The sequence below is a fragment of the Carassius carassius genome, chromosome 23, assembly GCF_963082965.1.
Source record: "Carassius carassius chromosome 23, fCarCar2.1, whole genome shotgun sequence".
NCBI classification, from domain to species: Eukaryota; Metazoa; Chordata; class Actinopteri; order Cypriniformes; family Cyprinidae; genus Carassius; species Carassius carassius.
Window position 1 is genome coordinate 2,612,946 of NC_081777.1, and position 24,702 is coordinate 2,637,647.

The 24,702-nt window shown below is 37.2% G+C and overlaps 2 protein-coding genes across 11 annotated transcripts in view; one reads left to right on the top strand and one right to left on the bottom strand.

Annotated features, from left to right (window-relative positions):
• Positions 1 to 2,501: 2,501 nt before the first annotated feature.
• On the top strand, positions 2,502 to 10,519 carry LOC132101208 (ATP-sensitive inward rectifier potassium channel 1-like). Of its 3 annotated transcripts, none has more exons than XM_059505955.1 (3): positions 2,502 to 2,580; positions 7,948 to 8,041; positions 9,351 to 10,519. In XM_059505955.1, exon 3 carries the CDS (start codon positions 9,364 to 9,366, stop codon positions 10,480 to 10,482), a length of 1,119 nt encoding a protein of 372 aa, XP_059361938.1. In that variant the 5' UTR covers positions 2,502 to 2,580; positions 7,948 to 8,041; positions 9,351 to 9,363; the 3' UTR covers positions 10,483 to 10,519. The 3 variants fall into 3 exon arrangements, with proteins under 3 accessions (XP_059361938.1, XP_059361939.1, XP_059361937.1); XM_059505956.1 differs by having other exon boundaries at positions 9,355 to 10,519; XM_059505954.1 differs by lacking the exon at positions 2,502 to 2,580 and having other exon boundaries at positions 7,360 to 8,041.
• Positions 10,520 to 12,482: 1,963 nt separating this feature from the next.
• The window catches only part of LOC132101206 (Friend leukemia integration 1 transcription factor-like), a 29,373-nt gene continuing 17,153 nt past the window's right edge, over positions 12,483 to 24,702 (bottom strand). For 7 of the 8 annotated variants that reach the window (XM_059505948.1, XM_059505946.1, XM_059505947.1 and 4 more), the window contains 5 exons: positions 23,953 to 24,021; positions 16,340 to 16,399; positions 16,000 to 16,062; positions 15,718 to 15,765; positions 12,483 to 14,369 (listed from right to left, as the gene is read on the bottom strand). In XM_059505948.1, the coding sequence (XP_059361931.1) occupies positions 13,840 to 14,369; positions 15,718 to 15,765; positions 16,000 to 16,062; positions 16,340 to 16,399; positions 23,953 to 24,021 (770 nt within the window). In that variant the 3' untranslated portion in view covers positions 12,483 to 13,839. The remainder of the gene's footprint in view (positions 14,370 to 15,717; positions 15,766 to 15,999; positions 16,063 to 16,339; positions 16,400 to 23,952; positions 24,022 to 24,702) is intronic. The other variant, XM_059505951.1, reaches the window with a different exon arrangement.

The following is a 24,702-nucleotide window of genomic DNA, read 5'->3' on the forward strand; positions in this document are numbered from 1 at the left end:
TGTGGAAGAACAGAAGAAGAGTAGTTTCCCAAACTGACTGAAATGGTTCTACCCTTAAGATAAGACGAACACCAGTCCAAGGCTACACCTTGGATACCCACTTGGTCTTTGAGATGATCAATAAGGATATCATGATCAACTGTGTCGAAGACTGCACTGAGATCCTACAGTAGATGAAAAACAGGACTACCTGAATCTACATCTAATAAAATATCATTTGAAGCCCTCAATAACGCAGACTCTGTACTATGACCCACTCTATAAAAACTGACTGAAATCTATCAAAAATATTATTACTAACTAAAAAATCATTCAATTGTACAAATACAATCTTCTCTAAAATATTTGAAATAAAAGATAGTTTCGATATAGGATGAAAAATATTCATATCTAATGCATCAAGATTTACTTTCTTAAGAAGGGGATGAATGATGGCATGTTTGAAACTATTTGGAACAATACCAGTAGACAAACAACTATAAACAATACATAGCACACCAATTGAATCCATCACCTCCTTAAATAAAGAAGATGGAATAATGATGAACCAGAAGTCCTCATATGTGCAACAATGAAGCCACAAAATGTTCAACGAAGCCACAGAATTCAAAATATCAGAGCATGTAGAGTTAAACTGGATAACCAACTCCTCAGGGCCCATGTCAGAACATGGAGACTCCATCGATGATTTAAATGGGAGTAAATCAAATGCAGAAGAAAAACTGCTAGCAGTAGAGGAAGAGAGCACCCGAGATTCAGTAGTAACAAGAACATCATTAGCTTGACCATTATAAGAAAAAACTGGGTTAAACAAAACAGTCTCAGTAAATAAATAAAAAAAATCCAAGTCATATGAGAGGAAAAAAGCGTTCAAAATAAAAGTCTTGTTTGAAAGAAATCTCGCATTGATCAATGCCATTTACTCTGAAGCAGAGCCAGAAGAAGACTGAGAAGATAAAGCGAAGGCGAAGGGATCATAAGAGTTGTATATTAACACCCCGTTCTCCACAACGCCGCCTCAAGTAGACATTCTGCGATGTCCGCCACACCGATCCAGATGAAGACGGGACGACAGGAACCAGGTAGAAACGCTGGCAGATCAACACCATTCAGCGCAGGTAGAGAACTGTTAGTGCCCCTCCTGTTCTTTTTTGATCTCACTAAATGGCCCGTTTGCCAAGCTTTCTTTAACATTTACTAAAAAGGCAAAAACACCCAGGGTGATGACATACTTGCGTCAGTTTAGCTGGCACAGCAGAGTGAAACTGCCAGTTGAGTATAGGATCGCAAATCAAACGATCAGGCACCTCTGATCGAATGTTTAGTAAAGTCATGCGATCACAGACCAAAACAGAGGAAACCGGGCAGAGGATAAAACAAATAAAAAAACTAGAAACTAACGTTAAAACGGATAAAAAGGACACATCATGATGGCATGACGGCAAGCTGGCAAACATCCTGGCGCCATCTTGGAAGACAAAAGTCACACTTAACACTTTCTTTAAAAAAATCAATAAATATATATTTTTTTTATAACCATTACTTATGATTGAATAATAATGACACTGAATGAAATTTGCTTTGTCAAGAGACAATAACTATGGTAATAATAAAGTAAATAATAATGACACTAAACGGTGTGTGTTTGTGTGTGCGTGTGTGTGTGTGTTTGTGTGTGTGTGTGTGTGTGTGTGTGTGTGTGTTATAACATGAGGGTGAGTAAATGATGACAGAATATTCATTATTGGCTAAACTGTCCCTTTAAGAATCTTTTATTTGCTCTACTGTACATGACAACAGTACTGGTGAATGTAAAGCCAGGCTACATATGAGCTGTTCAATAGTTTGGTGCACTTTACACACCTGCTGATCTGAGTTTCATAATAAATCACACTAGACTGTCTCATTTTAGGTGAAGTGGTGTTCAGCGCCCACATATGAAAGTATAACATCAGCGCTTATCATGTGGATCGGTTCTTCACAATAGCTGTGCGTTTGGCAGACTATCCAGACTTCGCAGTTAAATTCAGGCCTGATAACAGAGGTTACATTTGCATCACTGAAGTCTTGATGAAGCTGATTATTCTGGGGTACAACATGTGTTTCTGTTCTTGCTCAGCAGCAGCACCCTTCAGAAAGCAATGGAACTGCAATGGTTCCACTTGCAGGTGCCGTAAATTATTCCTATAGTACTTAGAGGTGATGTTTCAATATATGAGACATGGAGCAGAAAATCAGGCTATTTCTCAGATGCTTTCCTTCTTGAAGCAAACAAGGAGCTGTTGGCTAAAAGACAGCTGCTGTGTGCCAGCAGTCCTTGGCCTTATCTAGGCTGACAGCTTTCTGCTGGCTAGACACCAGCTCTGACGGCTGTGTTTATCAGGCCAAACAAGAATCTAAACAGGATCTGGCACATTATGAGGTACTATGTATCTGTTTTATGAACTCTTTGTACTCTCAGAAAGTGAGTGAATAAAAAATAGGCATGAAATACAGAATCAGCTCATTCTAGACGAAGAATGAAGCACCCAAGGGTACAGACCGACTGATTGAGGTTTGTTTTCTCGTCTCTAAAGAAAGGTGAGTTGCAGTTTTTACCAGCAATTTTTCTCTCTACAGCTGAGATGCCAGATTTGTTAAAATAAACAAAATAGAAGAAAGCTACAAGCTACACATCATTTAAACTAGTTCAGCTACATTCAAGCTGCCCTGTTAGAAAAAAAAGTAGTAAACTATTACTTCAAAACCAACCATTGATTAAAAATTCAAATCAAATTGATTGATTGATTTTTTTTCAAACCAGTTTGATTGTAAAGAAGACAACATTTTAGTAGGCTTTTATAAAACACCATTTAAAAAAATAAAAAATAAATAAATGAATGAATGTCTTTTTTATTATTATTCAAAACACCACAACACTGGCATTCTCGGGGCATTAACATTTTTGAAACAGGTTTAAATGAGCAAGTTTTTGAGAACAATACCACTTTTGTTTCCATGTTAACTCCTTAAACCTGATTTTGTAGAAATGATGCTTTCATTTATGTGAATTACAATCTGATGCTATTGTTCTAAGTGTTTCTTTACAAATTGGCATTGCCAACTACTGGCCTGGTATGCATAATAAAGCTTTTTTAGTAATTTGTTGCAGATCTTGTTCCCCTGATGTCAAGTCAAGGTTGGTTTATGAAGTAAATCAGGTTTTTGCCGGTATTTAAATAGAAACCATGACCGTGCAAAGACCATGAATGATAATGATTTCCAGGACTTGAAGTAAATGATACACAAAATGTATTAGTAAAATATTTAATAAAAAACTTATTAAATAGATTCTAGCTTAGAAAATAATGCTTATGACATTTGGCTCCAAACGCTGCTCAAAAGCTACATTGAATATTGGATTTAGGAGTCAAAAAGCGGGCAACAAAAGCAGAAAATATGGGTGGGAGTGTCGCCTGAAGCATGCGACTCATTTGAGTCATTCAGTGGAACTAAGTTGGTCATTAACGTTCACACTTCAGTAATGAAATCCCCCCTTGGCCACCTGGCACAGGTGATTATATCATTATGATCACAGAAGGGTGAAGAGAAACTTTACTCCGCCACCTCGACTGAGAAGTCAACGCTTCTGTGTATTGTTTGAATGAGGGGAAAAGTAAAAGAAATCTGGCATTTTTTCCAGTTCATATATTCATGTGACATTTTATTTGTTCTAAGTTTTTCAAAAAAGCCTGTCCTGCTGGGCGTTCAATGCATTTAATTTCAAAATTATTTGTGAAGTAGAAAACATCTAGGTCATAGAGACTCAGCATTTTCTTAACAGAATGACAGCAGTTTTGTTGCATAAATTGGATTTGAGACTTACAACTGTTGCTGTTTACACAAATACACAAATGAGTTCACGTCGCAGCAGAATAGTCAGTGTGGAAAAACTTTTTCTTGGATCAGTGGTCTTGAATGGCAGCCTAAGGCAACATTTCGTGGTTTGGTATTATTGAAAATCTTTTTATGGATTTTCCATTGAAAACTTCACTGAAGTAACTCTGGTCATCGGCATGTCAAAGCGCACAAAGGTATTGAACTGAATGAAGATTAAATCTGATTAACTGGCAGGAGAACCAGGGTACCATATATATGCTGCGAGTTCATGCTGCACACCTGAAAGGTCAAGATCTTTTAAGATCTTCTTTTAAGACTTGTCCACACTAATACGTTCTTATCTCATCTTTTTCTCTCTGTTTTGACCTTCCGTTCACACTGAGACGGCGTTTTTATCAAGGAAAACTGAGCTTTTTGAAAATGCTGTCCAAAGTGGATACATTTGAGAATATCTTTTTCGCGTTGTAGTGTAGACTGTGAAAACGGAGGCTTTTGAAGACGATGATGCAAGTTTAATCATGTGACACTGATTATACCAATAGATATCTGTGTTTATACTGGTACTGTGCACGTTATGTGCTATGCACCTTCACACTATTGCTATTTACCTTTTTCCTGACGCAAAAATGGATGCTGCCATTTGTAATTTCCTATAGCGGCTAATAAAATGGAAGTCTCAGCCATAGGCTTACTTCCGTGTTGAGGAAAAATGGGGAAAAATGTGTTACTATCCGAAAACTTAGACAGGTGACTTGCTGCCTTGCTGTCTAATCAGGCAATTACTTTGCAGACAGCGTTTTTGCCCAAAGGCACCTCATGAAATTTTGGACAGGCTTCTGAGGCAGTGTAATGGTTTAATGATCGACAGCAAAATATAGAGAGCTTTGGTGATAACTAAGTGGATATTTCATTACTGCAATGTTAATTTCTTGCTAGAAATTACATAAAAAGTGGAAAACGTTCAGAAACATACATTTACACACAAACTGACCACCGACAGCAACATTCAGACACCATCTTTATCTTTTGGCTTAACTGTCACATAATGAAACGCACATGATTGTGGGATATCAAAGGCAGCGAAGGATATATCTATGGTGCCTTCAAAAACCGGCCAGACGAAAGCATCTCAGAACACAGCTGACATTGAGTTCGGACGTGCCTTGCTGCCTTCCAACCTTGGGATGCGACCTCCTAAGGCAGAATTTTTTTCAGTTTTCGGATGCATACTCTTCATATCATAGTCCTGCAAAAGTGAAAGCAAATTTACTATCGATCGCTATTTGCGGGAAAAGATCAGACATACAGAGTGTGTGCGACCTGGACGAATCAGTGAATGGTGAGTTCTTTTCGTGAATAAAATAACTAACATTTCTTGTCAGAAAAACTGAATGAAAACGAATCATGTCAGTTCCGTTTATATATAATATGCAGTGCGCTTGTTTTGAGGCTGAGCCACTTTTGGAAAACGCTTGAAAACGCTATAGTGGACGGAGAGCGTTTTAAAACGAAATCGCCGTTTTCAAATGTATCCGGATTAATAGACATAGCCTTACTCTTCAGAACTGAGAATGTGTGAATAGGGTGAACATCTAATAAAGAGTCTTTTAGACTCTAATACTTCGTGATTTGGTCACTTTAAGTGAAATATTTCCCCAGTTCTTCCCAAACTAATTTTTGTAATAAGACAGAATACTGCTGCAAAACAACAAACACTTTTTTAATGCTTCAGAAACATTGCTCTGTGTTTATGCTCAAAGCGCTTTGAACTCTAAAACACCATTTCATTAAAGTGATTCAGTTAACCAGTAAACACAAGGCCAATTTGAAATCCAATCATAAAAGAAAACAGCGCTGTGATGATGAATGGACACTCACAATTACATGAAAACCAACGCATTGTTTTGAATGTCTAAAGTGTTTCTTGCAGGTTGAAGGTTGAAAAAAAAAGAAAAAAAAATGCCATTTCAACGTCAGTGGGGAACAAAAGAAGCGTTTTTTTCTCTCTCTCTCTTTTTATATTTTTTTATTTACAGTGAGATCCAATGAAATCACCGAAATTACTAACGTTCTTCAAAGTATGCTCTTTTTGTGTTGCACTAAAAAAAACTGTGTTGGAATGACATGGGAGTGAGTAAATAATTACATATTTTTAATTTCTGGGTGAACTATCCTTTTAACATCACATGTTGAAATGATCATCGCAGCTCATCAGAATCTCGTTGATACTTAGACCAACAGCAAACTGGTGAGTGGGATATTGCTCAAGTATAAAAGTTCATTAAAGAGTTTTTTTTAAGTTCATTAAAGAGTGGAATTGTTTCATCGACCGTTTATTACGTGTTCACACCAAAAGCAAAGCGAATATTTGCATCATGTAGCTAGCTACTCGCATGAATAAGGAACATAAAAACAATAACCTTTTTTTTTTTAACTGGACGTTACATTAAGTGAAAGTTTTTGGTGTGCACACAGCATTAGAAACCTGCATTTTATTTTGTCTGTTTAGTTCCAAATGACACAGTGAAAACTGTGGTCTCAATTAGAATCCGTTTGGAGGAAATAATTTTGTGTAAAATACTATGCAACAGAAATGAGGATTTCCAGGAAGCGATTTCAGGCGATTTCGATGGGCCTGATTCCACAAGTCCCTCATTTCAATGAAAAATACGCTATCAGTGTCAGCAGACTTGTAGAATCAGTCTCTGTGGAAAGAGAAAGGCTTTCTCTTTCCACATTTAAATCTCATCAACATTTAAAGCGTGTTTCTAGCACACAAACATTAATGTGTGTTTGGATTGACACTGAAAAGTATATTCCTCGTCATAACAAATCGATATCTTGCTATGGGATTGTGTCTAAATATTAGTCCCTTGGTAACACTTCATTTTAAAAACAAATTCTCATTTTTAATTTGCATGCATATTGTCTGTTCATTAATGCTTATAAAGCAGATATTAATATCTTATTCTTCGTGGCTGTATTTCAGATCCCCAAATCCTAACTAACCTTAACAACTAATAATAATAAGCATCAAATTAGTAGTTTATTGTGGCAAAATAAAGTGAAGTGACATTCAGCCAAGTATGGTGACCCATACTCAGAATTTGTGCTCTGCATTTAACCCATCCGAAGTGCACACACACAGAGCAGTGAACACACACACACACTGTGAACACACACCCGGAGCAGTGGGCAGCCATTTATGCTGCGGCGCCCGGGGAGCAGTTGGGGGTTCGATGCCTTGCTCAAGGGCACCTAAGTCATGGTATTGAAGGTGGAGAGAGAACTGTACATGCAGTCCCCCCACCCACAATTCCTGCCGGCCCGGGACTCGAACTCACAACCTTTCGATTGGGAGTCCGACTCTCTAACCATTAGGCCACGACTTCCCCGATAGTTAATAGTGAGAAAATAGATAGTTAATAGTGAGAATTGGACTTTAAAATAAAGCAAAGTGGAACTTTGTAAACTGATTAGTTTGCAATAGTTTTTTATTGTCTACCAAAACATACAAAACTGCAAATACGCACAGTAGATATTCCTCTATAGATCCCAAAATCAAAACCACTCGAGTCGCAGCAAAGAGTGACCTTTGACCTTTGTGGTTTGCAGTCTGCCGGTGACCCAAAACATTTACAGAAGACTGATTTATCATGCATAGTTTAATATAACATGACCATCGCTGCTGACGTATATTTATAGCAAAGCAATAAGTGCTGAGTGATTTTGTGGGGGTACTTTTAACAGTTCAGCCGTTACAGCATGTCGTGCGGGAGTGTGTGTGTGTGTGCGTATGTTGATGAGTACTTCCGTCTTGAGTAAATGCAGCCTGCACGCTCCCCTTGCGTGAAGCAGTTTTGTGTATACATAAACAAGGGGTAAACAAGGGATGACTGTGTTGAGTAGGAGGGAAGCCTACAAAAGGGAAGAGTCGGGCATGAGTTGTCAGAAACACCTGGCTGGGAGAGAGAGAAAGAGAGAGCAGCAGAGTGTGAAAGACTAAAGGAGGGACACAACTTATTAATGAGTAACACACACAAGTTGATTTCCAATTTCCTGCTTTAGCTCTCATTTAAAAGACGGAAAAGAGAGGACAAAACCACACAAGCAAGTGAACCGGAGAACGAGTGAAGATTTGGCACCTCGACTTCTGTAGCAGGTAAGCTGAACATCTTTACATCTGTGATGCTTTCTTACATCTGCACTCTTCAGTGTAAATCTCTGCTCATCTGATGTGCAGTCTGGCTCGCTCATCAGCACCGATATCCTTCATGGTATTTTGGGAACATTAAATTCATAAATGGATGGATGGGAACTGCGGGTTCCTCTGGCTGGGCTGAACAGTCACTATTCTGTGATGTAATTGAGCTGAGTTGAACAGAGTTGATGTGTATTCTAATAGACTCTACATTAAACATTAAGCACACTCCAGAGATGGAACAAATGGATCTGGAGCGAACCGAGCAGCACTCAGCCGCTCATAAAGGACAGATAAGCAGAGATTACCTGCAGCTAACTGCCCTGAACATGCTGCCTTGCGATGCTTGCATTTATCACCGCTTGTGTTTACTGCTGTAATCAAGTACAATGAAACATTCAGAATGTGACTAGTAGAGTAGCATGATTGTGAATCAAAGCCTGCAGAGAATCCACAGGTCTGTCAAACACAGTCAGGTGCAAGAAGAAACGGACACATTAGGGCTTATTGATTAAACTGATTTGCACTTGCTATGCATAACTCATAAAAAAAAAAAAATTTGTCATATTTTAAGCTCTTCGAGCAACTTAAATCTCATGCCTTCAAATTCAACACAGGCTCGTTTAAAATACAATAATGTACCTATACATATATTTCACTGCAATTTCCTACTGAAATGAACATGCTTCAAATTATAATTACAGCCTCATATTATCGATTCACAATACTATATTATGAATACAAAACACTTTATAATATATCAGAAACTTTGATGCCGTTCTGCATGGATCTAAGAGATTCGGCTAATAAACAGTAACACGTTCACTCATGCATTGATTCTTGCACTAAGCACCGCTATAAAAACTTTCAAATGAACTCTCATAATGTCATAGAGAGATAAAAATACACTGAATTTGTTCAATCTGCTGTCTGTGATGAAACAATAAAGAGCCTCAGCAACTAATAACATTGCAACTCTAATATGTTTCTCGAAGTTATTGGCAATGTTATTTGAAAAGGCCCAGATTCTAAAGAATTGTTTACTGTGTGCAAAATGTGTAATCAACTCAGGTGCTTATGCACGTACGGTATGTGGACAGATTTGGCTATCTTGTCTCATGCATAACAATTGGCAGTGTTTAGCCCTAAATACTTCAGTCTGTTGAACAATATGTTCTCTGTGGCTGTAGCCGAGAGTTTCCGGTGTGCTGTTTGTTTTGCATTGGGTTTTGGTTTGGGTCTAACAAATATCGCATCACTCTCTTCCCAGACAGACCCTCAAAATGACTCGTTCCTTGAGAGAGCTTGTGAAGGAGTACATAACAGAGCGGCGAGTTCGCAAATGCCGCCTGGTGAATAAAGACGGCCGCTGCAACATCGAGTTTGGCAACGTGCTCCACCGAAACCGCTTGGCCTACGTCCTGGACATATGGACCACCTTTGTCGAGACCCGATGGCGGTTTGTCATCTTGCATTTCGTGGCGTCCTTCACCCTCAGCTGGTTCATCTTCGGCCTCCTTTGGTACTGGCTTGCCAGAGACCACGGTGACTTGAAGTGGCAGAATCCCCCTCAAAATCACACGGCTTGTGCCTATAGTGTCAACACACTGACTTACGCCTTTCTCTTGTCGCTGGAGACCCAAACCACCATCGGATATGGAAACATTTATGTCACTGACGTCTGTCCCGGAGGTGTGGCTCTGATCGTAATTCAGAGTCTTATCGGCACCATAATCCACTGCTTCTGGTGCGGCGTGGTTATGGCAAAAATCGCTCTTCCCAAGAAGAGAGCCAAGACCATAACCTTCACCGACAAGGCAGTTATCTGCCCTAAAAAGGGCACCCTTTGCCTTCAGATCCGAGTGGCTAACCTGCGCAAGACCTTGATGATCGGTAGCCAGATTTACGGCAAGCTCCTGAGGACCACAATCACCCCCGAAGGTGAGACCATTATCTTGGACCAGGTCAGCATTGACTTCATGGTGGACTCCGGCAAGGACAGCCTGTTTTTTGTGTGTCCTTTGACCCTTTACCACGCCATCGATAAATCCAGTCCTTTCTTTGAAATGGCGGTAGACACTCTGCATCAGCAGGAGTTTGAGCTCGTGGTGTTTCTGGATGGCACAGCCGAATCCACCAGCTCCTCCTGCCAGGTCAGGACCTCCTACATCCCTCAGGAGATCATGTGGGGCTACGACTTCCTCCCGATCATCTCCCGCAGCAAAGAGGGAAAGTACCGCGTGGACTTCTCCAACTTCGCCAAGGAGGTGCCTGTACCGACCGCTCATTGTGCCTACTGCTACCACAACGAAGCAGGACATCATCACCACTCCATCAGCGGCATTGACAACAAGGGCTTTGAGGTGAATGACATTGAGAAGCCCAACGTCACCAAAATGTAAAGCTTTTGGACTGACATGTACTGAGCGACATCGCAAGGTCACGAAAACACTGGACACAAATGCTTTTTGTCTCTCATAGTGAGCACAAGAAGCAAGACAAGTGTTTTATCTCTAGAAATGATTCTATCTACCCTCTGAAAAATGAAGTGGAGTGGCTCTTTTTTATTTTCTGGAATGTAGTTATTATTTTAAAGAGCAGCTAGTGTTCAAAACTCAGAAATATAAGAGTGTAAATTGTCCTTGAGGTGAAACTAGAACTGTCTTCTGTTACAGGGTCATTGGGAGTGAGAGCATGAACTGAAAGGTCATTCATATGAGATCGGGTTTTATTAATGGCTCTATGTATAAAAGTCTAAGATGAACTGATTTCAAATCGCAGTGAACCAGCAGGTGCCTTTACCCTCTGAATCACTCTGGGATTGTGTATTTCTTTGTAAATTAGTAGATATTGTTAATATGGTGTAAATGTCATTTGCATTTTGTATATATCATTTTGTAAATATAATTTTTTTAAATAAAAAAAGGTAAAAAGAAAAAAAAAGATTTGTAATTTGTGAATTAGGAGGAGTAAAAAAGGCTTTGTTAAAATCAACCAGGATTTTTTTGTGTTCAGTTAAAATTGACCACATGAGGGCGCACAAGACAAAGCAATAGATGACAAACTCTTGGTGTGTAAAATTATATATTTCTGAAATATCCATTATGTACATATAAGAAAAATATATATAGGAATGGATACATCAGAAATATAGAATTTTTACACACGCCAATAGTTTATCTATACAAACACACACACACACACACACACACACACACACACACACACACACACACACGTCAAAAACTGCATTATAAGATAATAATGGTATATATGTGTGTGTGTGTGTGTATATATATATATATATATATATATAGTTTTCCTTGAGTCGTCAGGGCCCCATTGTGAATTCTGCAGTAATTTCTAATCATACACAGTCAAACAAAGCAGTCAGTGTCACAGTTTCTTTGCCCTCAGCAGCGCTGACTATTTGGAAATGTGTAATTCTCGTAAAGCCTAAGCGTGGAGAGTTGTGCGTAAGGCAGGGTGGTGTGCGATCGAGCACTGCTGTCTGAGCTGTGGCCCGCTGACTCACTACATGACACACCAAATAATAAAGAGGCTTTAAAGTATATTAGACGTGGGATGGAGATAATGCCCTGAAGAGCTCTCACTGCCAAACACTAAGAATTCATACATCGTACCTTAGACCATCCATGTGTTTGCAATCCTTTAGCCCTGACATTACATCACTGATTTATTATTATTTTTTATGTTATTCATCTCAGAATTTCCAGTGAGATATTTTTATGATCCAGTCTTTTCCTTACCAAAACAGTAGATCAAAATCCAAACAAATGAATACTCATCATATTTAATATCATAATGAATCCTCAGATGTGCCTTTGATTGGTTATGATAAACCAGTACTGGATTAGATGAAATATCATGTAGTCTAGACCATAAGACTAAAATTACATAAACAGTTATGTAATTTTCCTATTCATCCGTTTACAAGAGTGACTTAATATTTAACAGCTGATATAAAGATTACATTATTTGTATGTGATCATATGAACTCTGTGTAAGCCGATACATGTTTCGTTTAGTGGTTTAGAACACCACCCTTTTTTAACAAATATAATTTCAAATTACGCACTGCCCAAATGACACACAGTAAACAAGTTATATGGAGAGATTTTTAATGTAAAAACATTTATTTTGTCACATTTAACCTATACAACAGACCCTTTTACAAAAGGTAATACTTATTAAATTGCAGAAACAACAAAATTAACAACAACAAAAAAAGATTAATTGAAATATTTCATATATATTTTTATAGTAATAAATTTAATATCCAAATACTTGCATATATAAAATAGCACAATTCCTTCATATCTGAGAGTGATCCATTAAAGAGATGAAGAGCTGGGAATCTTCAATCAGCTTACACAAAATAATGCACAGTAACAAGATTTGGCTTTAAGGTATTGTTATGGCACTTTGGAAACATTAATTATGTAGAACAGATTGTCTCTAAGCACGTTTGGTAAGGCATTTGCTTTTATGGAATGAAAATATCAGCTACGTATCAAAATAACCTTCTCATTGTCATGGCTATGCACCAAGAGCTTTAGAAAAAGCATTTTCTGAAAAATACAAGAACACATTCATAAACTTATTGCCTATATGTACAGATACAAAACACCTACGTAGTTCAAACTACTTTCAGTAACTGATAAAAAAGTTTGCATTTTGACCGAGGTCAACTCGTATTAACGTATGATTCTTAACACTGTCACATATGAAAATAGCTCTGCATAACTTATACAGTAAGATGCTTTTAATGCCTAGTTGACCTTTGATCAAAAAAAAAAAAACGAATACTAGCAAATAGGTCTGACAAACGCACAGCGTTCGCGAATCTCTGGTTTCAACGTCCCGTGCTGCTGTTTCAACTGTCTTTTTCTTTCAAAGAGGTACTTCGCGTGATGCCCACAATCATTCAGTCCATCCAAGATGCAAATCTCATGTGAACTCAACTCTTTGGCTGTTTTGAGATGAAATCGAGTGATTTTCAATGGCCAATGAAACGGGACACCATGCGTCAGAAACGTAAAGCAGGCTTCAATCCATTCACATCAACGCCATCAGCATAGAGGAGTGCTAAAGATGAGGGAGAGAGTTTAGCTTGAGCCAGCTAGCCTGAGAAGCTCCTAATAAACAATCAGACGCCACGTCCTCCAGCGAGGAGGAGAAACGGCACTTGAATGCCAACATTTTTTCCAGTTGCCAGATTTGCTTTAGAAAAGAGAGCTTCAGTCATGACTTGAGAAGATAAACTCGTGTTACTGAGTCGGGTTTTGATAAAATCCAAAAGGAAGCGGGGAGTAGGTCCAAAAACATAAACACTGGGTTCACAATTGCATTAAACACACATGGTGAGTTTACAGTGATTCTTTTCTCGGTCGTTTGCCGACTTCTACATAATCGAGGTGGTCTTTATTGGCTAGAAGGGACTCTGGCCCATCGGTGCAGCTTTCGGATGTAGAAAGGCACAAGAAACATGCACACGCTCTCCAAAACAAACAACAACCCAATGTCCTCCAATAAGTAGTACTCCATTTTTAAAGAGGATCAGACATTTTTTGGTCCGTTTTGCTCTACTTTCTCTTCCTTTTCCAGTTTCTTTCAACGTCGCTTCCTTCTGCTAACTTTCTGGCCACAATCCCTCCAGGTCCAGCTTGCTTTTTTGTCTTTGCTTCGAGTGCAGTTCAAGTTTTGGCGTATGGGCAGCGGGGTGAAAGGTGAAGGTTTTAGTAGTAACTGCCTAGGTGGGGAGGCACGTGTGAATTGGGGTGACGCGGCACGCTGGGATTGGGATAAATCCCTCCTGCTGGAGAGCTCCAGTACGGGGTGGCATGCCCGAAGAAATTGGAGGATGTGACGGGCATGGTGGGAGGATGGGGTGAAACGAAGTTGACCTTCTGCTGGTGAGCGTGGTAGCTTTGCACATAGGGCAGGTCGGTTGGGTATTTGTACATGGTGGCCTCAGTGGGATGGGGCTGCAGGGCTTGAGCGATGCCGTGGAAATCAAACTTGTAGGCGTAACGCTTGCCGTGCACTTTGGTCATGATGTTTTTGTCGTAGTAGTAGCGCAGGGCGCGGCTCAGTTTGTCATAGTTCATGTTGGGCTTGCTCTTGCGCTCACCCCAGCGACGCGCTACTTCGTCAGGGTCCGTCATCTTGAACTCTCCGTTGGTCCCTTCCCAGGTGATGCAGCCGGCGTTGGCGCTGTCGGAGAGGAGCTCGAGCAGGAACTGCCACAGCTGGATCTGACCTGAACCTGGACAAACACACAGAGTTTTACTAGTCACCCACAAGACTTCATGTAGCTCAAACAGTAAGCATGGTACTGGCAATGCCAAGGTCATGGGCTCGATTCCCAGGCAAATAACTGATAAAATGCATACTTTGAATACAATGCAAGTCACTTTGGATAAAATCATCTGCCGAATGAATAAATATAATGTAAATATATATATAAATATAATGTATTTTTTTTATTTAGAACAAATAAATATCAGTACACTGTAAAAAATAAATAAATAAAGAAAACAATGTTTAAAAATTCACATTAAATTAAAAATTTTACTTGCTATTTCTTGGTAATTATTTGTGAAATTCTAGCAATTTCTATAGTGTTACAGTATAATTGACATATTATTATTAGTAATAGTTTTTATAATAAATAATTAATAGTTTTTATTAATATTAGATTGTTTTCATTATATTTGTTTTTGTGATTTTATTGTGCTTTTTTAATTTTTATTAGTATTTTTAATGTCTTATTTCGGTTTTAGTTATTTTAGTACCTTCAAGTTAAACTAAAAAGTAAATTAGATGCCTTGTCAACTAGCTGAAACAAAAATGTATTAATATTTATTTTCTTTTATTTCAGATAAACTAAAAAAAATTGCTTTAAAATAAATCACAATATTTTTACATTGTAGATTATTTTTTATTTTGCAGTGATTTTAAATTAATAAAAAAATTTAAACTAAATATAAATACCCATTTTTGTAAATGATCAATGCCTAAATTCACATTTAAAATAAGTGTTTTTAATGCTTTGCTAATGTTTAATTTTTCAGTGTTTTATTTTTGAATTATTTAAATATTAAGCAAATATTATAGAATATTAGAAAAGTCTCAAGTTACGTATGTAACCATGGTTCCCTGAGTAGGGAGCGAGACACTGCGTCCTCTAAGGGCCACTATGGGGAAGCTAGAGGACACTGTACGAAGTTCCCTTGAAAGGGAACATCTCTGGTTACGTATGTAACCATGGATCCCTGAGTAGGGAGCGAGACACTGCGTCCTCTAAGGGCCACTATGGGGAAGCTAGAGGACACTGTTCAAAGTTCCCCTGAAAGGGAACATCTCTGGTTACGTATGTAACCATGGTTCCCTGAGTAGTAAGTAGGACACTGCGTCCTCCAGCTTCCCCATAGAGGACACAGTTGAAGTTCCCTTGAAAGGGAACAGAAATAATATAGAATCAACCAATGCTTTACTCTTCTTAATTCATGAAATATTATTATTTTTAATAGAATATGTCTCTAAATAATAATAATTAAAGGTTTTCCTAAAATGCAGTGTAGCTCAGAAACAGTACGCCTTCATGTTGTTACCTGGGTTGGCAAGTCGACTGCTAGTGGGTCCTAATATTTGGTAAGGATCTGAAAGGAAAGATAAATTATTCTTTGAACTGGACAAATGTCACAATTTAAAAGTCTTGAACTTGCTCTTCAGTAGATGGAGAACTGGTGTAAAATATTACTATTGCAAACCCATAAAAAGTTCAACTCCCAGAAAATGAATAAATAAAAACATACTGCAAATGCACTTGCCAAATGCATAAATATGAAATGTTTTTGAACGCATGCGTGTGCTCGTGGCAGAGCGCTGCTCACCGGGCTGAGGCCGAGCCTGTTCAGTGTTCTTGGACACGTTCTGAGACACCACTGTAGGAGAGCCTGGGAAATGGAAAGAAAGAGCGTGACAGAAAGAAGGAGAGAGAGAAAAAAAAGTTAAGCACATTCGTCTGGGCGAGCAGACGCACAAGTCTTCATCCAAAGAAAACATGGGCAATATCTGATCCAACTGCTAAGCACTTAATGGGCCTCTTCAGTGTCCCTAAACTAAAGACCGTCCATCAGCTGGAGTTCAGTATCACTGTCCAGATTAAAGCCTTGAATCAAACACTCTGTCTGAAAACTTAATCAAGACTCCAGATGGGTGTTTGACACTCACCTTTGCCGCTGTGCATGTTGTTTGACCAGCCTGTCCTCCGTACAGCATCATAAGACGCATCTGGAGAGAAGAGAAAAGAATATGAGGGATTTTCATAACCTGCTATTGTTTTTCCAAAAGCTCAGTATGCCTTTGGAAAATGTATTAATGTTCCTGAGAAATTTGATTTGGACTGGTTATAGCAGTTTATATCCCACTCGAAGTCCTTGCTGATGGAGCGTTTTTGGTTTATATTCATGGTTCATATTTTTTTAAGAAACTCTCTCAAACTGTCTGTGTATCTGAGACAATGATGTGCCGTAGCTGTTAGGTTTGTAAAATTATTATGATGATCTGATTAAGTCTGTTTTTAGAGATCTCTCAGAAACAAGGAACATAACAGACTGGGAAAAGGTTTTCATTTATTTATTTATTTATTTTATTTTTTGAACCGACAAATAACAAATAAGATATCAATCTTCTGGCCTTTGTGGTAACTAAACTTAAAAAAAAAAAAAAAATATATATATATATATATATATATATATATATATATATATATATATATATATATAATTGTAAATATTTTGATTAAAAATAAACTACACTAAACTTAATAAAAATTCTTATTTTAATGCATTACTGCTGTGGTACACATCAGGGTTATTATCATCAAAACTAAAATTTAAAACTTAATAAAAGCTATATCGACAGATTAAAAATAGTAATTAAAGAAAGTTTAAAGTTAACAACAAAAATATAATACAAGAAAATGATTACAGAAAACATATTACTAAAACATCATTCAAAATATGACCAAAAACTATATTATATCAATGATAACTATATAACATTGGAACTGAGTTACTGTTTAATCTATTTTATTAACAAGTTCCATTATTATTATAATAATTATTATTGTTATTTTTACTCTTTTTTTTTTTACTTTATATTTATTTTAATAATAGTTTTTAATATTTTAGTTATTATTGATTATTATTTTTATATTTTGTGTAATCCTGTCAGAGGGTTGTTGATTTAGAATGAATGAATGAATATTCTGTTATCTTCTAAAAGGTTAATCTGAGAAGCATGTGTGCTTCCTGTAAGGGTGTTTTTATTCCTACTCTGGAAAGGCATCTGTATCGGTATCCAGGAAAATGGCCAGTCTCCTTCATTCTCAAACACAGGCTACTCTTAAAACATTCCCATCATGCCTTGTGGCACTGCAGTGATCCCTCTTTCCCCAACGGAAATTAAGCAATGACTGGCACTAATCAAGTCTCTATATGCTCTAGATGTACGTTTGGCCTTGGTTACGGAGTGAGTGTTTCCTCTAGGGCTTACAGGGGCTCTGTGCACGACCATATGAGAGCGCATCGGAACAAAAAAAACTAAAAAAAAGAGACGGCCAAAAAATGCTGGCCCCATGCTAGTATACTGACATCATGTCTTTGAAAGTAGCCTTTGTGGTATGACAGTCCGTAGAGTTAAAGCTTTAGTTCACAGCTCAAGCTGAACAGAGCCAAAGCGTTTGCAATGGTGACATAACGCCGCCCTCTTCTGGTCACTGCACTGGAGATCTCATCCAAGCTTTGGGTGGAACTACAAGACATTAACCTCTGGAGACAAAGACAATGTTTGCTTTGGAAAGTGTTGATAAACCTACATGGCCCACGTTTCAGAATCGAAACAGGATCTGCAGCCTGCATTTCTCAGCAAAAGCAGAATCCAAGAGAAAGGAAGATGCTAATCTCGAAACGCAGAGAGTGAGAAAGAGCACGACTTTCACTGCTCCTGTTTCTCACTGAATCCACAGCCCAACCTGACTGAGAAGAGCTTAACTCTTTACATACAGTATTCAGCACACACACACTTACACACACACACACACACACACACACACACTTACACACACACACACACACACACATACACACACACACACATAATGAAGTAAAAAATAAAATAAATTAATATGGAAATGTCCACATAATACAAGCTTGAAGAGTAAATATAACAATAATAATACAAAATAAATAAATAAATGTATGAATAAAATAAATGAATAAATTAATTTGAAAATACATAAAATAGTAAATAAATTATATAAGATAATTCAGAAATTTTCACACAATCGACAGTTTATAAACCATCATAAAAATAAAATTGGTCTTTTATCTATGATATGTTCTGATCCATTGTAACTTTATCTAGATTAAAGGAATAATAATAATAATAATAAAAAAAATGTAGACCAAATCAAGCTATAAAAGTGATAGATAGATAGACAGATAGATAGATAGATAGATAGATAGATAGATAGATAGATAGATAGATAGATAGATAGATAGATAGATAGATAGATAGACAGACAGACAGACAGACAGACAGACAGACAGACAGACAGACAGACAGACAGACAGACAGACAGATAGATAGATAGATAGATAGATAGATAGATAGATAGATAGATAGATAGATGGATGGATGGATCACTTGGTCACAGGACACGCAAGAATGAGTGATGTTTAATTTCACTGACATCTATTCTGTGTCACCACTCAAGATTTAAAGATTACTCAAAATACCCTCTTTTGTGTTACATGGGAGATAACAGCATATGGTTATTAACAACAAAATAATAAATAAATACAATTAAAAAGAAGTTTGATTTCATTTGCCCTGAAGGCACTTTAGATGAATAAACTGTGTTTTCACTATAAATATTGATTCTGTACATCTGTAATAGTAATTTATCAGAGAACCAGGCGCTATAAATCTAGGCCCCGAATTCAGGTGATATCTGGGAAACATTGCTTTCCATTTAACATTATTCTATCATTCCTTGTCCTTAAATGCTCATTCTTTTTCTGTAATGATCTTCCATCCTTCGCTCTCTTTAGTGTCTGTCAGATGTGATCTGGAGCCGGGCCGGAAAGAAGAGAAAACGAAAGAGAGAGAGAGCGAGTCCTGAGAGAGTTACGTTTCCTGCCTGCCGAGTCTCTCACACAACCTCTCTTTGTTTTACAGGCCTTTTTTTCCCTCGTTTTTTCATCCCCCTCCAACATGAAAAAACACAGCGGCCAGGAGAGAAGAAGAGGGGTCAGGACGCGATGAGGAGAACAGAGAGAGATGGAGAGCAGACCATACACATCATCGGAATTCACAAAGAAAACCGCGGCGGTGGCCATTGCTACTGTCTGATGGCCGTGTCCTTAATTCAATCACATCAGAGCTCAACTGCGAAACAAGAGACAGACGTGCATCTGGGATATGGATAGAATGCGTGCTTTAGGACAGTGCGCTGTTCTCTGTCATGAGTAAGAGGGAATCAGTGTATGGGTGCAGAAGGTGCAGGAGTGCTGTGTTTGGTTGTGGCGTCTCCTCAAGACACCAGACTGCTGCTCTCTAGTCAAAACAAGACTCGCGCACAGCCAGCCGTCTAGACTATCTCCGTTTTTAGACAGTGCTGGAAAAGTCCAATGTATGTGGCCGTTTTGAACCTAACCAAAGTCTACAGGTGCTTGTCATATAATTAGAATATCATCAAAAAGTTGATTTATTTTCACTAATTTCATTCAAAAAGTGAAACTTGTATATTATATTCATTTATTACACACATACTGATATATTAAAATTTTTCTTTTCTTTCAATTTTGATGATTATAATTGACAACTAAGGAAAATCCCAAATTCAGTATCTCAGAGAATTAGAATATTGTGAAAAGGTTCAATATTGAAGACACCTGGTGCCACACTCTTAATCAGCTAATTATCTCAAAACAACTGCGAAGCCTTTAAATGGTCTCTAAGTCTAGTTCTGTAGGCTACACAATCATGGGGAAGACTGCTGACTTAACAGTTGTCCAGAAGACGACCATTGACACCTTGCACAAGGAGGATTGTGAAACAAAACTCATTCAAAAATGTGGGGGAGATTCACAAAGAGTGGGCTGCAGCTGGAGTCAGTGCTTCAAGAACCACTACACACAGACGTATGCAAGACATGGGTTTCAGCTGTCGCATTCCTTGTGTCAAGCCACTGTTGAACAACAGACAGCTTCAGAAGCGTCTAAAGACAAAAAGGACTGGACTACTGTTGAGTGGTCCAAATGAAGGTAAATTTCTCTGATGAAAGTACATTTTGCATATCCTTTGGAAATCAGGGTCCCAGAGTCTGGAGGAAGAGATTAGAGGCACACAATCCACGTTGCTTGAAGTCCAGTGTAAAGTTGTTACAGTCAGTGATGGTTTGGGGTGCCATGTCATCTGCTGGTGTTGGTCCACTGTGTTTTCTGAGGTCCAAGATCAATGCAGCCGTATACCAGGGAGTTTAAGAGCACTTCATGCTTCCTGCTGCTGACCGACTTTATGGAGATGCAGATTTCATTTTCCAACAGGACTTGGCACCTGCACACAGTGCTAAAGCTACCAGTACCTGGTTTAAGGTATCCCTGTTATTAATTGGCCAGCAAACTTGCCTGACCTTAACCCCATAGAAAATCTATGGGGTATTGGGAAGGGGAAGATGTGATGTGCCAGACCCAACAATGCAGAAGAGCTGAAGGCCACTTTCAGGGCAATCTGGGCTCTCATAACACCTGAGCAGTGCCACAGACTGATCAACTCCATGCCACGCTGCATTGCTGCAGTAATTCAGGCAAAAGGAGCCCCAACTAATCCATACTTTTCATTTTTATACTTTTCAGTTGGCCAAGATTTATAAAAATCCTTTCTTTGTATTGGTCTTAAGTTATATTCTAATTTTCTGAGCTACTGATTTTGGGATTTTCCTTAGTTGTCAGTTATAATCATCAAAATTAAAAGAAATAACCTGTATATGCGTATTTTACTTTTTTTTTTGTCCAAGAGACTGTTTATACAGAGAGCACTCTTCAATTTTCTGCTTGGAAGAAAAGAAGAGAAAACTCAGTGCGACTTGTTGGCTCTGTTCTAAAATCTGGTGAGATGCCCTGCTCTCTATGGCTTACAGACAGCTGCCTTCTAAGTCAGCATCCTAAATGAAACAGAAATCTCATAATTGAGTGAGTTAGGAAGCTATTTAGACTGTAAGTCCGTTACGGAACTATCATGGCAATGCTCCGATTAATATAAACACACAATAGCACAATAGTACACACAAAATAATAAGCAGTTAAATTATTTAAACACTTAATAACTAATTAAATAAATTATTATTATTATTATTATTATTATTATTATTATTATTATATATAGTTTGGGGACTTTTATTTATTTATTTATTAAAAATAATGCTAATACTTTTTAACAGGAAAAAAAATTAACTTTATATTCTTTAAAATGCAAAATAAATATATATATATATATATATATATATATATATATATATATATATATACACACATACAGTTTCCACGCATACATTAAGCCTTATAACTGTTTTCAACATTGATAATAATACAACGTTTTGCTTGAGCAGAAAGTAGCTTTTAATCACAGAAATAAACTACATTTTACTATATATATATATATATATATATATATATATATATATATATATATAATAGATATTTTAAATTGTAAAAAATATTTAACAGTATTACGGTTTTTACTGTGTTTTTGATCACATATAAGCATGGTAAAAAAGAAAAAAGAAAGAAAAAAGAAATTAGCTTCTATTTTATTTTTTATTTTTTATGTGTAATTTGAGTGCACATAGTTGCACAATTATATTACAATACAATTATATAAATGTATTAACACATGGCCAAAATAAGTTACCTTAGAAGGCAGTATAATTAAAATAATGTATCTTAAAAGGCAACGTAGTCATGCTTGACTTGTTTTGCAACAGGGTTTGCATCAGCAGTGTATTTGTGATGCCTAAAATACTCAGTGAGTTTAAAACTAAGCTATTTAGGACACTAAACATAAGATCAGTTGTTAAGATTAGTGTAATATGGTATTTACTGCATTACGTGTAGTATTAATCAGTATTAATCTTTAACTACCCGTGAGAAATTGGCTTAGAAAAAAAAATGGCCTGAGATCAAAGGGCAAGTGAAAATAAATCCAGCCCATAAATCTTGCTATCAAACGTTTAATCTTCAGCTGATAAACCGAGACCTGTGAAATGGCCACTTTTTTGACGACTTTACCATTTTTATGCCTTGCATTAAAAGCACAGCTCCAGGGAAGGTTATTGGATCACTAAATTTCAAATTCAGAGATATTTAAGTATTACACAAAGGATGCTCAAGACGTTTTCTCATAAACCGCAGCCCATCAGAGCAATGCACTTAGTGCTCTACTATGATTGACAGCTGTGAGAAGAGGGTCAAAGGTCTCACGGCCTTCTCAGCATTATCTTATCTCCATGCTCACTGTACTAATGACCCTAATATGTGTAGAGAACAGGTGGTCTGTCTTCTGGCTTTTATCAGGCCAGCTCTGCTCTCAGGACTATCAGTGTTATTGCAGCCCTCTGCTTTCTGAAGACGGAAAGCCCAAAGTGGTCCGTTCTCCAGAGAGACTGTCAAACATTTACTTAAATGGTTTATTCAAACCGATTTCCTTGATGAGCTTGAGAGCCTGATTTCATTTGGATGGGAATCTTGTGTTATCATTGGAAAGTACACAAGTAAATTACGTAAATGAGTCACAGCAATCGTTGTCTATCATCTCTGTGTTCATGTAAGTCTGAAACTCAAAGGCGCGTAAGTCATCTAAAAACATCGGGTGACACGATTATAAAATGTAGTAGCTTTTTTAGATTAATATTAATCCTTCCGTGTCGTGTTTCATATCCATTTGACCCAGTAGCTTATCCAAAATTTAGCAGTTTTGTTATTCACTAGAACTATATCAACTTTTAGTTGTTTTTTTTTTTTGCTATAATTTGTTTAGAAATTGTCTATCATATGTTTTAGTATTTGATGCTAGGCATGTTGCAGTTAATTACTTTATATATTTAATGTTTGTTTTTGTATGTTTTAGTACTTTATATTAGATCTGCTTTCTGTCAGTTGTACTGTACTTATGATGCAAAACACCTTTTCAGTGCTGTAAATATGGTCTGCATGTTCAATAACGCCTCTAAATCACTGGTATTAAGGCACACGTGTCTTCCATTAACATCTCAGTTGAGTTCTGCTGTATTGTTCCCAGAGACACCTGTCTCTCTGCTCTTTCTCTGTGTGTGTCTCTGTCTCTCTCTTTCCTGCTCGTGGCTTTTGTCTTGCTAATTGTCTCTGTGCTCTGAGAGCCTCTGCTGTCCGTGCTCAGGTGGAGACTGAATGGTTGATGCTTTTTATTTGCGGCACACAAAAGAGAGCACCTGCTGGGCGCTTCGCCTCGGCCTCGAGCCCTGCACTGATACACATGATGGAGAGAAGGGACAGGGGGGCGACTAAACGCTGTCTAACGCCATTATTCTGATGAAATGATCAGACTCACTTCCTCATGTCATATCCATATGCATTGTTCATCTAATGTGCCTTTTGCGCCTCAGAATTAGTAATCCACATATGGGACCATAAGGATTTCGAGTGAAATTGTACTAATGCAATTGTATTTGCAGAACAAATGAAAATATTGTTGGAGCAAGAATATAAAGGAAACTTATTTTGAGGACAATTGGTTTGTCGTACCGTCTTTGGCAGCCAAGCGAGGAGACTGGTCGGTATGAGATGGTGTGTTGTATGATATTGATGAGCTGCCTGCAACACATTACAAAAAAATAGATATTAGAATAATAAAGATAGTAATAAATTTAGTGTGGTTTAAAAACTCAATAAAAAAAAACACTTACATTAAATATATATTATCTGGCAATACTTCAAATTTAGATTTATATAAATGTAAAATGCAGTAATATGTGTTATAACAATATAAACTAATTTATATTCTATTCTTGAAATTTAAGTTGAAAATCAGTCAACAACAACAGAACAAAAACAAATACACTTAAGACTTACAGTTAAGCGTTATACAGTTTCACTCATTAAAATGTTATATATATATAATATATATATATATATATATATATATATATATATATATATATATATATATATATATATATAATAATTACAATATATCACATGTATTATATAATATTTTTATATAATAATACATGGAACATTCCATTCTTAAATATTAAATTATTATTAAATTTTATATTAATGCACTTGTATGAAATGTAAATTACATTAATGCACTACAGAAATTACATATAATGTGTATTATTGTTGTTGTTAATAGACAACAAACTTTCATTAAATTCTATGTAGTCTATGCTGTGGCATAAATAACATAACTTTAGCATTTGAAACACATTTTTGGCCATTTCATTTCAGATTAGATCTTTTTTTTATTAAAATCAATGGGATTTTCTATTT

Bases quoted from the DNA above. Each gene is read 5' to 3' on its own strand.
- LOC132101208 (XM_059505955.1), top strand. From the start codon at position 9,364: ATGACTCGTTCCTTGAGAGAGCTTGTGAAGGAGTACATAACAGAGCGG.